The following is a 13,842-nucleotide window of genomic DNA, read 5'->3' on the forward strand; positions in this document are numbered from 1 at the left end:
TCCCCTCTCTCCACTGGGGTTCTCTGCCTCTAACCCTGTTACAGGGGCTGAGTCACTGGCTTGCTGGTGCTCTTTCATGCCGTCCCTAGGAGGGGTGCGTCACTTGAGTGGGTTGAGTTACTGACGTGATCTTCCTGTCTGGGTTGGCGCCCCCCTTGGTTTGTGCTGTGGTGGAGACCTCTGTGGGCTATACTCGGCCTTGTCTCAGGATTGTAAGTTGGTGGTTGAGGATATCCCTCTAGTGGTGCGGGGGCTGTGCTTTGGCAGAGTGGGTGGGGTTATATCCTTCCTGTTTGGCCCTGTCCGGGGTTTCTTCGGATGGGGCCACAGTGTCTCCGGACCGCTCCTGTCTCAGCCTCCAGTATTTATGCTGCAGTAGTTTATGTGTCGGGGGCTGGGGTTAGTTGGTTATACCTGGAGTACTTCTCCTGTCTTATCCAGTGTCCTGTGTGAATTTAAGTATGCTCTCTCTAATTCTCTCGTTCTCTCTTTCTCTCTGAGAACCTGAGCCCTAGGACCATACGTCAGGACTACCGGGCATGCTGACACCTTGCTGTCCCCAGTCCGCCTGGCCTTGCTGCTATTCCAGTTTCAACTGTTCTGCCTGCGGTTCCGAAACCCCTACCTGTCCCAGACCTGCTGTTTTCAACTCTTAATGATCGGCTATGAAAAGCCAACTGAGAGACCTGAGCCCTAGGACCATACGTCGGGACTACCGGCCGTGGTGACTCCTTGCTGTCCCCAGTCCGCCTGGCCTTGCTGCTATTCCAGTTTCAACTGTTCTGCCTGCGGTTATGGAACCCCTACCTGTCCCAGACCTGCTGTTTTCAACTCTTAATGATCGGCTATGAAAAGCCAACTGAGATTTATTCCTGATTATTATTTGACCATGCTTGTCACTTATGAACATTTTTGAACATCTTGGCATGGTTCTGTTATAATCTCCACCCGGCACAGCCAGAAGAGGACTGGCCACCCCTCATAGCCTGGTTCCTCTCTAGGTTTCTTCCTAGGTTTTGGCCTTTCTAGGGAGTTTTTCCTAGCCACCGTGCTTCTACACCTGCATTACTAGCTGTTTGGGGTTTTAGGCTGGGTTTCTGTACAGCACTTCGAGATATTAGCTGATGTACGAAGGGCTATATAAAATAAAATTGATTGATTGAAAATTGATTGTAGCGCTTTGCGGTCAAGGGCGGTGCATTTGCCATACCAAGCAGTGATGCAGCCTGTCAATGGTGCAACTGTAGAATGTTTTTGAGGATCCGAGGGCCAAATCTTTTCAGCCTCCTGAGGTGTGGACCTTGTTAAGGTTCTTATTGACGTGGAGTTCTCAACCCGCTCCACTATCCACTCATCTTTTCAGTCTCCTGAGAGGGAATAGGCTTTGTCGTGCCCTCTTCACGATTGTCTTGGTGTGTTTGGACCATGATAGTTTGTTGGTGATGTGGACACCAAGGAACTTGAACCTTTCAACCTGCTCCACTACAGCCCCGTCGATGTGGATAGGGGCGTGCCCTCCCCTCTTTTTCCTATAGTCTACGATCAGCTCCTTTGTCTTGATCACGTTGAGGGAGAGGTTGTTGTCCTGGCACCACACGGCCAGGTCTCTGACCTCCTCCCTATAGGCTGACTCATCGCTGTAGGTTATCAGGCCTACTACCGTCGGGTTGTCAGCAAACTTGATGATGGAATTGGAGTCATGGGTGAACAGGGAGTACAGGAGGGGACTAACACATGCCTTTGGGGCCCCCGTGTTGAGGATCAGTGTGGCGGAGGTGTTGTTGCCTACCCTCACCACCTGGGGTCGGCCCGTCAGGAAGTCCAGGATCCAGTTGGAGAGGGAGGTGTTAAGTCCCAGGGTCCCTTGGAAGGGACTCTGGTGTTGAACGCTGAGCTGTAGTCTATGAACAGCATTCTCACATAGTTATATCCCCATCTTGTCCAGGTGGGAAAGGGCAGTGTGAAGTGGGATTGAGATTGCGTCATCTGTTGGGACGGTATGTGAATGTATTGGGTCTAGGGTGTCTGGGCTGATGGTGTTGATGTTTGTCATGACCAGCCTTTCAGAGCACTTCATAATTCCAGATGTGAGTGCTACGGGGCGATTGTCATTTAGGCAGGTTACCTTGGAGATCTTGGGAACAAGTCATGGCTGGGTTTCTTTTTGTAGTCCGTTATCGGCTGCGAACCACAAACGACGAGTGTCGGAGCCAGTGAAATAGGATTCCACCTTCACCTCCTATATTGTCCCGTTCCCTGTAAGCGGTAACTCTAGCCTTTAGCCCAGCGTGGATATTGCCTGTAATCCATGGTTTTTGGTTTGGATAAGTTCGTCACTGTGGGGGACGACGTTGTCTATGAAGCCCGTGACTGATGTGGTAAACTACACAATGCTATCAGTTGAATCCCGGAACATATCCCAGTCTTTACCAGCAAAACAGTCCTATAGCCTCGCGTCTGCTTCATCCAACCACTTCCGTGTTGAGCGCATCATTGGTACTTCCTGTTTGAGCTTTTGTTTATAAACAGGAAGGAGGAGAATGGAGTCATTGTCAGATTTGCCGAAGGGAGGATGAGGGAGGGCCTTTTATGCGTTTCTGTGGGTAGAATAATAGTTTTAGCGCCCCTAGTGGTAGAAGTGAGTTAGACGGTTTTAAGTCTCCCCGAGTTAGTCTCCGCCTGCCAGAAACACTGCCTCTTGTTTGTTTATGACCCCATACGGTTTGTTGAGTGCCAGAGTGGTGTTGGCTTGGGGAGGGATGTAGACAGCCGTGATGATTACAGACGAGAACTCTCTTGGTAGATAACAGGGTCTGCAGCTTACCATGAGGTATTCTATATAAGGTGAACAAAAGCTTGAGATTTCCTTCACACTTGAAGCAGCACACCAGTTGTTATTTATGAAAAAATACACCCCACCTCCTTTCGACTTCTCCGAAGCCTCTGGAGAATCCACCAAGTACTATGTGCATACCATCACCACCCAGCCACGTTTCAGTAAGACGTATAATATTGCAGCTTTTCAAGTCTCTCTGATAGGAGAATCTCGAATGAAGCTCATCCATCTTATTCTCGAGTGACTGGACATTTGCCAGTAGAATGGAGGGGAGCGCCGTTCGGTTTTCTCTTCGCCTCAATTTCACCAGGACTCCACCTCGTCCCCCGTGTCTACGCCTGCGGCGTTTTGGCCCATGGAACAGAGGCATAGGGGAAGGTATGATCAGTGGAACAGCTGAGTCGGAGTTGAAGTCTTATTTGAAGTCTAAATCGAGGTTAGTAACTGTCGATCTGATGTCCAGAAGTGCTTGGTGGTCACATGATAATAGTATGAACTTTCTGTACAAATAAAGTCAAGATAAACATGATAGAAGTCACTAAATAACAAAGATGGGTTGGAACTCGTAAGATGCCGCCCTTCTCTGCCGGTGCCATCTTATTGTAGGCTAGTATCTGAGACCTGAAGTCATGTGCTGCTCTCACTCCTGGGGGAGGTCCTAATGCTGATTGTGTTCCCTAGTTACCATAGTTACCGTGCTCCCTGCCTCCCTAGTTCCCCAGAGAGTGCTTGAGGCATATAAATATAATGAATAGCACTGGCTTGGAAGCTCTAACCCTGGCAACCCTAACCCTAACCCACTGGCTTGGAAGCTCTAACCCTGGCAACCCTAACCCTAACCCTGGCAACCCTAACCCTAACCCACTGGCTTGGAAGCTCTAACCCTGGCAACCCTAACCCTGGCAACCCTAACCCTAACCCACTGGCTTGGAAGCTCTAACCCTTTTTATATTTCAACTTCAATGGGATAAGGACGTCCAAAGGATCCAAGATAGCACAGACATTAAACTCATGGGCACACTCACAATGGCTGCCTGGTATTCTGATGCAATAATTTCCACGGTAATGTGGAATGTTCAATCAACTGATGCTGGATTGCCATGGTAATGTGGAACAGGGGTTCCCAAACTCTTTCACTCGGGGGGGGGGGGGGAACAACTTCTATTTCTATGGGCTAGTTGATCTGGACATTTCTGACCAGTTATAAATATCTCTCTAAGGTCTGTAATGACTGACATGACAAGAGGAACTGCTGATGCACGACCCAATATAGAAATGGCACCTTGTGCATTCTACTATTACAACTTTCAACAGTAAGTTTAAATCCGGGCTGAGTTACTTCAAAAAATATATATATAAATTTTTTAGTTTTTTGGGGGGGACGCCCCACAGTTTTGGAACCATTGATGTAGAATGTTCATTCAAATGATGCTAACTGATGTGGCTCATGCAATGGAATGTATTTTCTTTTATATATCAGTTGAGTTGACTCAACAAATCACAGCACAGATTGAAGGGTACACTTCCTGCTTTTACTTCCTGGCATGGGTACACTCAAAATGGCTGCCCATTATGCCATCATTGACTTGAATGCGGATTCCTGTTCTATTCATATGGCTTGAGGAACCACAGTGGCCTGGTGCACCCACACAGAGCAACCTGTTGCCATAGTAATGGGAGAAATGCATGTCTGCCTCCCAACATTAGAGTCCAGCGTTTAAACCCCCCATAAGCATACAGACCCCGAGAGCCAATCAGAAGACCCAAGGTGCCGGATTACTGAAAGGGGGCTGGCTCTGAAAACAGCTCCCGTCACCCTCCTCTTTCTCTCCACCCTCCTTCTCCTTTCAGGGGTAAAGCCCCATAATCCCCAGGAGATCTATCCTGGCTGGGCTGAAACACACTGACTGACTGACTGACTGACTGGGGGCCGTGGAAGTCTCCGTGTTAAACGTAGACTCAGCGATATGACTTAGATGCAGAAAGTAAACAGCATAGTGGGTCAATTTCCACAACAAATCAAATTGTACTGGTCACATAAACAAAAGGTGTATATTTTAAGGGAAATGCTATGAGCCCTTTCCCAACAGTGCAGAGTTAAAAAGTAAGAAGATTGTCAAATAAAATTGTAACCCAATAGATAATAATGAGGCTATATACAAGGAGTAGCCGGTACCGAGTCAATGTGCTGGGGTAGGTAGGGGTAATAGACACTAGGCAATCAGGATAGATCATCACAGTGGTGTAAAGTACTTAAGGAAAAATACTTTATAGTACTTTCACCTTTACTTGAGTAATTTTCTATTAAGGTATCTTTACTTTTACTCAAGTATGACAATTGGGTACTTTTTCCACAACTGGATAATCACCAGAGTAGCAGCAGCGTATGTGAAGAGTGAAAGTATGTGTGTGTGGCGTCAATATGCGTGTGTGTGTTTTGTGTGTGAGCGTACAGTAACGTAGTGTGTGTGTGTAGAGTCCAGTGAGTGGGTGGGTAGAGTCCAGTGAGTGGGTAGAGTCCAGTGAGTGGGTAGAGTCCAGTGAGTGTGGGTAGAGTCCAGTGAGTGTGTGGGTAGAGTCCAGGGAGTGTGTGGGTAGAGTCCAGTGAGTGTGGGGGTAGAGTCCAGTGAGTGTGTGGGTAGAGTCGGTGTAAGACAATTAAGATAAATAAATAACGCCCCACCCAGCAGACTGTCGACCAATCGCGTTCACGTTGTCATGGTGCGTCACGCGGTTGCTAAGATAGTCACGCAATCCCTTCTCAAAGTCGGTGTATATGTCCAGAAATTGTATTGGTCACATGCGCCGAATACAACAAGTGCAGACATTACAGTGAAATGCTTACTTACAGCCCTTAACCAACAGTGCATTTATTTTTAACAAAAAAAGTAAAAAATAAAACAACAACAAAGAAAGTGTTGAGAAAAAAAGAGCAGAAGTAAAATAAAATAACAGTAGGGAGGCTATATATACAGGGGGGTACCGGTGCAGAGTCAATGTGCGGGGGCACCGGCTAGTTGAGGTAGTTGAAGTAATATGTACATGTGGGTGGAGTTAAAGTGACTATGCATAAATAATTAACAGAGTAGCAGCAGCGTAAAAAGGATGGGGTGGGGGGGCAGTGCAAATAGTCCGGGTAGCCATGATTAGCTGTTCAGGAGTCTTATGGCTTGGGGGTAGAAGCTGTTGAGAAGTCTTTTGGACCTAGACTTGGCACTCCAGTACCGCTTGCCGTGCGGTAGCAGAGAGAACAGCCTATGACTAGGGTGACTGGAGTCTTACCAGAGGCTGCTATTCTGTCCTGCCGATACAGTGTATAACCCGCCAGCTGTATGTTATTCATGTCTTCGTTCAGCCACGACTCGGTGAAACATAAGATATTACAGTTTTTAATGTCCCGTTGGTAGGATATACGTGCTTGTAGTTCGTCCACTTTATTATCAAGCGATTGTAAATTGGCCAATAGTATCGATGGCAAAGGCAGATTAGCCACTCATCGCCGGCTCCTTACCAGGCACCCCGATCTCCTTCTGCGATATCTCCTTTTCTTTCTAATGCGAATGACGGGGATGAGGGCCCTGTCGGGTATCTGGAGAAAATCCCTCTCGTCCGACTCATTAAATCAAAATTATTCGTCCAGTTCAAGGTGAGTAATCTCTGTTCTGATGTCCAGAAGCTCTTTTCGGTCATAAGAGACGGTAGCAGCAACATTATGTACAAAATAAGTTACAAACAATGTGAAAAAACACACAAAATAGCACGGTTGGTTAAGAGTCCATAAAACAGCCATTCTACCATTAGTTGATTTAGCCTTCTCCTGCTCCTTAACTCCCAATCACTGTCTACCTCACAGGGTTTGATGCTCAGACTAAGCCAACCACATTCCCAGCTAGCTTGTTGTTTCAAATCAAACTGGAACATTACTCCATTTGGACCTCATCCACCCACATAACTCACTGTACTTCACTTTTGAGAGAATGTTTCTGTTAAAACCAGGGAATGCTGTGAACTGTCTGCCTGGTTGGGTTTTAAACAGCTCTGCCTCCCTGACAACCTCCAAGGGCTAGAATGTCCGTGGTCTGACGAGCGTCATGATGGACGCCACTAGACTTTGATGCTCTAAGTGAAGATGTGTGTTTGTATTGTGCAGAGCTCACTTGAAAAAGAGACTTTGGCTGTGACCATATGCCTTGTAGAACAGAGTTACAGTGTATAACCTCAACATCTCCCTCCTTCATTGCATTCTGCATGTTGGACAGGAAGAAGCCGAAGCTGAGTCTTGCCTCGTTATGTTGTTTTTCGTGGTCCCCGTCACTAGACCCAGGGCGTATTCATTAAGGAAACCGTTTACCGTTTAAGAACCAAAAGGATGCAAATGGAGCGAAACGGGGAGGGACCTACCTCAATGTGTTCAATAGAAACTCTCCGTTTGGAGTAAACGGTTTCTGTTGTAAAACATTTTGCAACAGACAAAACATTTTGAAACAGAATTGGCGTAATGATTACACCCCTGGGATGTATTCATTATGGAAACCATTTACCGTTTAAGAACCAAACGTAAGCAAACAGTAAAACGAGAGTGTTGTATTGGACTAACTGTAGCTCAGTTGGTAGAGCATGGCGCTTGCAACGCCAGGGTTGTGGGTTCGTTTCCCACGGGGGGCCAGTTGGTAGAGCATGGCGTTTGCAACGCCAGGGTTGTGGGTTCGTTTCCCACGGGGGGCCAGTTGGTAGAGCATGGTGCTTGCAACGCCAGGGTTGTGGGTTCGTTTCCCATGGGGGGCCAGTTGGTAGAGCATGGCGCTTGCAACGCCAGGGTTGTGGGTTCGTTTCCCACGGGGGGCCAGTTGGTAGAGCATGGCGCTTGCAACGCCAGGGTTGTGGGTTCGTTTCCCACGGGGGGCCAGTATGAAAAATTTATGCACTCACTAACTGGAAGTCACTCTGGATAAGAGCGTCTGCTAAATGAATAAAATGTAAAAATGACTAATTCCGGTAAGTCCCTCCCCGTTCCGTTTGCTTTCGTTTAAGAAACGTTTTGCAACAGAATCGGCGTAATGAATACTCCCCTGGTTGCATCTGGCATTGAATCTACTACCAAGTCATTATGTTTTTTCTCATGGTTCTCCTTGCTTTCCTGTATGTGTAGACATTTCTGCAACTTGGCTGGGAGAGGTTGGCATCTGGACGTATTTCTGACATCGGTTGTAATGTCAGTGATGTCACCAAACATAACGAATCTGTGACAGGCATGTAGCCAGCTCCTCTTTATGTCAAGTGAAGTGAACCGCTACTGGTCGGGAAGGAAATCGAATAGAATTCATAGAAGGAAATCAGTCAATTGAAATAAATAAATTAGACCCTAATCTATGGATTTCACATGACTGTGCAGGGACACAGCCATGGGTGGGTTTTGGAGGGCATAGGCCCACCCACTTGGGAGGGCCTGGCCGGGTCACACATGGTCTGCGGTTGTGAGGCCAGTTAGACGTACTGCCAAATTCTCTCAAACGATGTTTGGAGGCGGCTTATGGTAGATAAATGAACATTAAATTATCTGGCAACAGCTCTGGTGGACATTCCTGCAGCCAGCATGCCAATTGCACGCTCCCTCAAAACTTGAGACATCTGTGGCATTGTGTTGTGTGACAAAACTGCACATTTTAGAGTGGCCTTTTATTGTCCCCAGCACAAGATGCACCTGTGAAATGATTATGCTTTTTAATCTGCTTCTTGATATGCCAAACCTGTCAGGTGGATGGATTATCTTGGCAAAGGAGAAATGCTCACTAACAGGGATGTAAACAAATTTGTGCACAACATTTGCGATAAATAAGCTTTTTGTGCGTATGGAACATTTCTGGGATCTTGGAACATGTTGCGTTTATATTTTTGTTCTGTATAATTACATGGTGAAGGTATCATGTCATTGTTCTCAGATCTGGTCCTCCTGATCCTGGAGGGGGAACAACAACGGGAATTGGGCTCTCGACCCGTCCCATTTTCTTGACTACCAGCGGAGATAGCTGGTAAATCAAGCTTTTGCTGAATCCAGTCGGGAGAAGAGCGAAATCATCTTCTCCCCCGAGAAAAGCCTTCAATGCAGTTATTTGCTGTTCTTCCAATGAAGTTCTGCCCTCCAGTTCTGACGTACTATAGAAGCATCAACACCTCCTTCAGCAGCCGCTTCAGTGCCTTCGGAAAGTATTCAGACCCCTTTACTTTTTCCACATTTTGTTACGTAACAGCCTTATTCTAAAATTGATTCAATCGTTTTTTTCCCCGCACACAATACCCCATAATGACAAAGCAAAAACAGGTTTTTAGAAATGTTTGCAAATGTGTATATATATATAAAAAATAAACTGATATCAAATTTACATAAGTATTCAGACCCTTTACTCAGTACTTTGTTGAAGCACCTTTGGCAGCGATTACAGCCTCTAGTCTTCTTTGGTATGACGCTACAAGCTTGGCACACCTGTATTTGGGGAGTTTCTCCCATTCTTCTCTGCAGATCCTCTCAAGCTCTGTCAGGTCGGATGGGGTCTCTCCAGATGTTCGATTGGGTTCAAGTCTGGGCTCTGGCTGGGCCAATCAAGGACATTCAGAGACTTGTCCCGAAGCCACTCCTGCGTTGTCTTGGCTGTGTGCTTAGGGTCGTTGTCCTGTTGGAAGGTGAACCTTTGCCCCAGTCTGAGGTCATGAGCGCTCTGGAGCAGGTTTTCATCAAGGATCTCTCTGTACTTTGCTCCGTTCATCTTTCCCTCGATCCTGACTAGTCTCCCAGTCCCTGCCGCTGAAAAACATCCCCACAGCATGATGCTGCCATCACCATGCTCCAGGTTTCCTCCAGACTTGACACTTGGCATTCAGGTTAAAGAGTTAAATCTTGGTTTCATCAGACCAGATAATCTTGTTTCTCATGGTCAGAGTCCTTTAGGTGCCTTTTGGCAACCTCCAAGTGGGCTGTCATGTGCCTTTTACTGAGGAGTGGCTTCCGTCTGCCCACTCTACCATAAAGGCCTGATTGGTGGAGTGCTGCAGAAATAGTTGTCCTTCTGGAAGGTTCTCCCATCTCCACAGAGGAACTCTGGAGCTCTGTCAGAGTGACCATCGCGTTCTTGGTCACCTCCCTGACCAAGGCCCTTCTCCCCCGATTGCTCAGTTTGGCTGAGCGGCCAGCTCTAGGAAGAGTCTTGGTGGTTCCAAACTTCTTCCACTGTGTTCTTGGGGACCTTCAATGCTGTGGGACCTTATATAGACAGGGGTGTGCCTTTCCAAATTATGTCCAATCAATTTAATTTACCACAGGTGGACTCCAATCAAGTAGTAGAATCATCTGAAGGATGATCAATGGAAACAGGATGCACCTGAGTTCAATTTCAAGTCTCATATCAAAGGGTCTGAATACTTACGTAATTAAGGTATTCCTATTTGCCAAAATTTCTAAAAACCTGTATTTGCTATGTCATTATGGGGTATTGTGTGTAGATTGAGGAATTATTTTATTTAATCCATTTTAGAATACGGCTGTAACGTAACAAAATGTGGAAAAATTAATACTTGAATGCACGGTAGGTGCTTCTCGTTGACGTGAACCAAACCACATCCACAGATTATCAGAGGACGCTGATTGGTCCAGCCATATGGTGGATGGAAGGGAGGGGCTCGAGCAGTTGTGAATCTGGTCGTCGTGGCCAGACTGTGTCCGTGTAGCTGAACAGAATGTTAGCTCCCAAGACCAGGATGGTTCGTACGGTGCGCCAGTTGGGGAACCTTAGAGCCTACGTGTTATAACTTGTTCATGATGTCACCTAGATCAGTGGTTCCCAAACTGGGTTCTGCAGTGGGTACACGGCCAGATCTTTTTTTATTTTAATTTTTAATTGTATAAGTATTGCTAGCATGAACAAATTTGGCCAATAGGTCTGTGGAAGAAGTTTAGCGGGTGCAATACAATATAATATTATTCATCTACAATATACCCTTAGATGCACAACAGGGCCTGGGATCCACAGTACTCTGTCAATGATCCAGTTTTCCCCAAAACATTGTTTTGAACATAAATGCACTAATTTAAGTTTTATTTTTTGAGGGTACCTTTTACCCCTTTTTCTCCCCAATTTCGTGATATTCAATTGTCCTATCGCTGCAACTCCCGTACGGACTCGGGAGAGGCGAAGGTCGAGAGCCATGCGTCCTCCTAAACACGACCCTGCCAAGCCACACTGCTTCTTGACACACTGCCCGCTTAACCCGGAAGCCAGCCACACCAATGTGTCAGAAGAAACACTGTACAACTGGTGACCGAAGTCAGCGCGCATGCGCCCGGCCCGCCACAAGAAGTCACTAGAGCGCGATGGGACAAGGACATCCCCTGACCCAGACGACGCTGGGCCAATATGTGCGCCGCCTCATGGGTCGCCCGGCTGCGACTCAGCCTGGGATTGAACCTGGGTCTGTAGTGACGCCTCTAGCAGTGCGATGCAGTGCCTTAGACTGGGATTGAACCTGGGTCTGTAGTGACGCCTCTAGCAGTGCGATGCAGTGCCTTAGATCGCTATGCCTCTCGAAAGGCCACTGTAATTTAAGTTTAAACTGCAAAATTGTCTCTGCCTCGAGGGAAAATGTGTAGAGTTGCAGGAAATTAGCTTTAAAATGGCAAAGTTTTCTGTCCTATGTGAAGAGGGGGGCCTTTAAAGTGTTCTTTCGCAGGGACCGAGACTTGAGTCGTCTGGCCATGCACTCCAGCAGTAATAGTACAACTCCTTGTATGCTATTTCTATCACACTCCAATGTTGGAATTGAGTTCAGATTTTCAGGGGGATGAAGTTGCTATCACAAAAGGGGTCCCCGGTAGGGACGTCATGGAATTTTGGATGATGGTTATTGGTCAGCCAAATGACCGCGGTCACCGTTATTATCCTTTGAACACCAAACATTATATTTTTAATTTGTGACACGATGCACATGTTCTCCTCTCCTCCTGACTGCCTGTGCTGCAGGGAGGGGGGCGTTGCCTAAGCAACCAAAAACGGGTTTGTTTCTGAAAGGAGCAACAAAGTTTAATCACATTGTAAAGAGTCCATGTTACCGCGGAAACAGACCAAATGCCCAGCGGCCGTCCCGGCTTCGGTCAGCTGTTCCTTCTACAAAAACAAACAAAACATTTATTTTATTTTCATGACGGTCTTAATCCATAATAGTTGGTTCCACGATTATACGGTTATTGTGCCAGGCCTAGTCCCTCCCGCGCTTAGATTTATCATTTGTTAGGTTTGTTAAAATAGAGCCCTACATGTAGTTTCAGCCTGTGTTCCTCCCCTGTTGGCAGGAATATGAGAATGGTGGATATAGTAGCTACAGGAAAAATACCCCCAGAGACTGATGTCCATGTGGCCAGGAGCTTTCTCACCAAGATATTACGAACTTCCATGAGGTATGCTTCCATTAGCTAGTTAGCCAATAGCATCCATCCCCCTTCCTCCTCCGCTAGCTATCATCCACTCAGACCTCTACCCATAATGCCATTCTACTGCTGTGTGGTAATATCATCATTCCAACCATCAGTGTTCCTTCCTAGCTCAGCATCTCCCATGATTAGTCACCATTTTGTTTCGTGATTAGTGACCATTTTCTGTCCTTCATCAAGTAGTGTCATGGATCATGCTGTGAAATAGGGAGCCAATGTTCTTTTTAATCATGAGTTTTATAGACTCGTTCATGTTGAGGGCTTTCCATGGTTATCATAAACATTATCAGCCCATCTACACTGACCTCATGTCTTGTTAAATACTGCCTGTTGTGTTGTTGTGTTGATACTGCCCTGTTGTGTTGATACTGCCTGTTGATACTGCCTGTTGATACTGCCTGTTGATGCTGCCTGTTGTGTTGTGTCCTCATCACATGCATCACAGAATGAACCGTTTTAAAGGGTATGTTTTGATGTTTCACTGCATAAGTGTATCTGTTCGTTGTGTGATAGTCAAGGTTCAAGGTTTGTGAGCCAGCACTTTTCTGGTGTTTTCATAGTTAATATGGTGTGTAATGTCTTAAATGTTCCACATTCTTTGTATTTCCTGTGCCTTGATCATGTTGTAATGGTCATATTGATCATGTTGTAATGGCCGCATTGATCATGTTGTATTATGCTATATTGATCATGTTGTAATGGCCATATTGATCATGTTGTATTGGCTATATTGATCATGTTGTATTGGCTATATTGATCATGTTGTATTGGCCATATTGATCATGTTGTGATGGCCATATTGATCATGTTGTATTGGCTATATTGATCATGTTGTAATGGCCATATTGTGTGTGTGGTTTTCAGACTTTGTCACGTTGTCTTTGTACTGCCTGTAACTCTAATCTGTGTTGTGTTACTGTAACTCTGTGTTGTGTTACTGTAACTCTGTTTTGTGTTACTGTAACTCTGTGTTGTGTTACTGTAACTCTGTGTTGTGTTACTGTAACTCTGTGTTGTGTTACTGTAACTCTGTGTTGTGTTACTGTAACTCTGTGTTGTGTTACTGTAACTCTGTGTTGTGTTACTGTAACTCTGTGTTGTGTTACTGTAACTCTGTGTTGTGTTACTGTAACTCTGTGTTGTGTTACTGTAACTCTGTGTTGTGTTACTGTAACTCTGTGTTGTGTTACTGTAACTCTGTGTTGTGTTACTGTAACTCTGTGTTGTGTTACTGTAACTCTGTGTTGTGTTACTGTAACTCTGTGTTGTGTAGTCAGTCAGCCAGTCACAGTAATGGAGGCCTGTTCATTTCTGCTTCCCAAGAGGACTTGGTCTAATCCAGTGCTTTTCTCCCTGTTCTCTCTCTCTCGCTCTCTCCCTCCCCCTCTCTCCCGCTCGCTCTCGCTCTCTCCCTCCCCCTCTCTCTCTCTCTCTCCCACTCGCTCTTGCTCTCTCCCTCCCCCTCTCTCTCTCTCTCCCCCTCTCTCTCGCTCTCTCCCTCTCTCTCGCTCTCTCCCTCTCTCTCGCTCTC

At 46.2% G+C, this 13,842-nt stretch overlaps 1 protein-coding gene across 1 annotated transcript in view; it reads left to right on the top strand.

The window, feature by feature from the left end:
* Positions 1-13,842, top strand: part of LOC121534196 (protein Shroom2-like) — a 133,403-nt gene that overhangs the window by 57,972 nt on the left and 61,589 nt on the right. Inside the window, exon 4 of the mRNA XM_041840748.2 lies at positions 12,174-12,278. Within this exon, the coding sequence (XP_041696682.2) occupies positions 12,174-12,278 (105 nt within the window). The remainder of the gene's footprint in view (positions 1-12,173; positions 12,279-13,842) is intronic.

The sequence above is a fragment of the Coregonus clupeaformis genome, unplaced genomic scaffold (genome assembly GCF_020615455.1).
Source record: "Coregonus clupeaformis isolate EN_2021a unplaced genomic scaffold, ASM2061545v1 scaf0295, whole genome shotgun sequence".
Classification (NCBI taxonomy): Eukaryota; Metazoa; Chordata; class Actinopteri; order Salmoniformes; family Salmonidae; genus Coregonus; species Coregonus clupeaformis.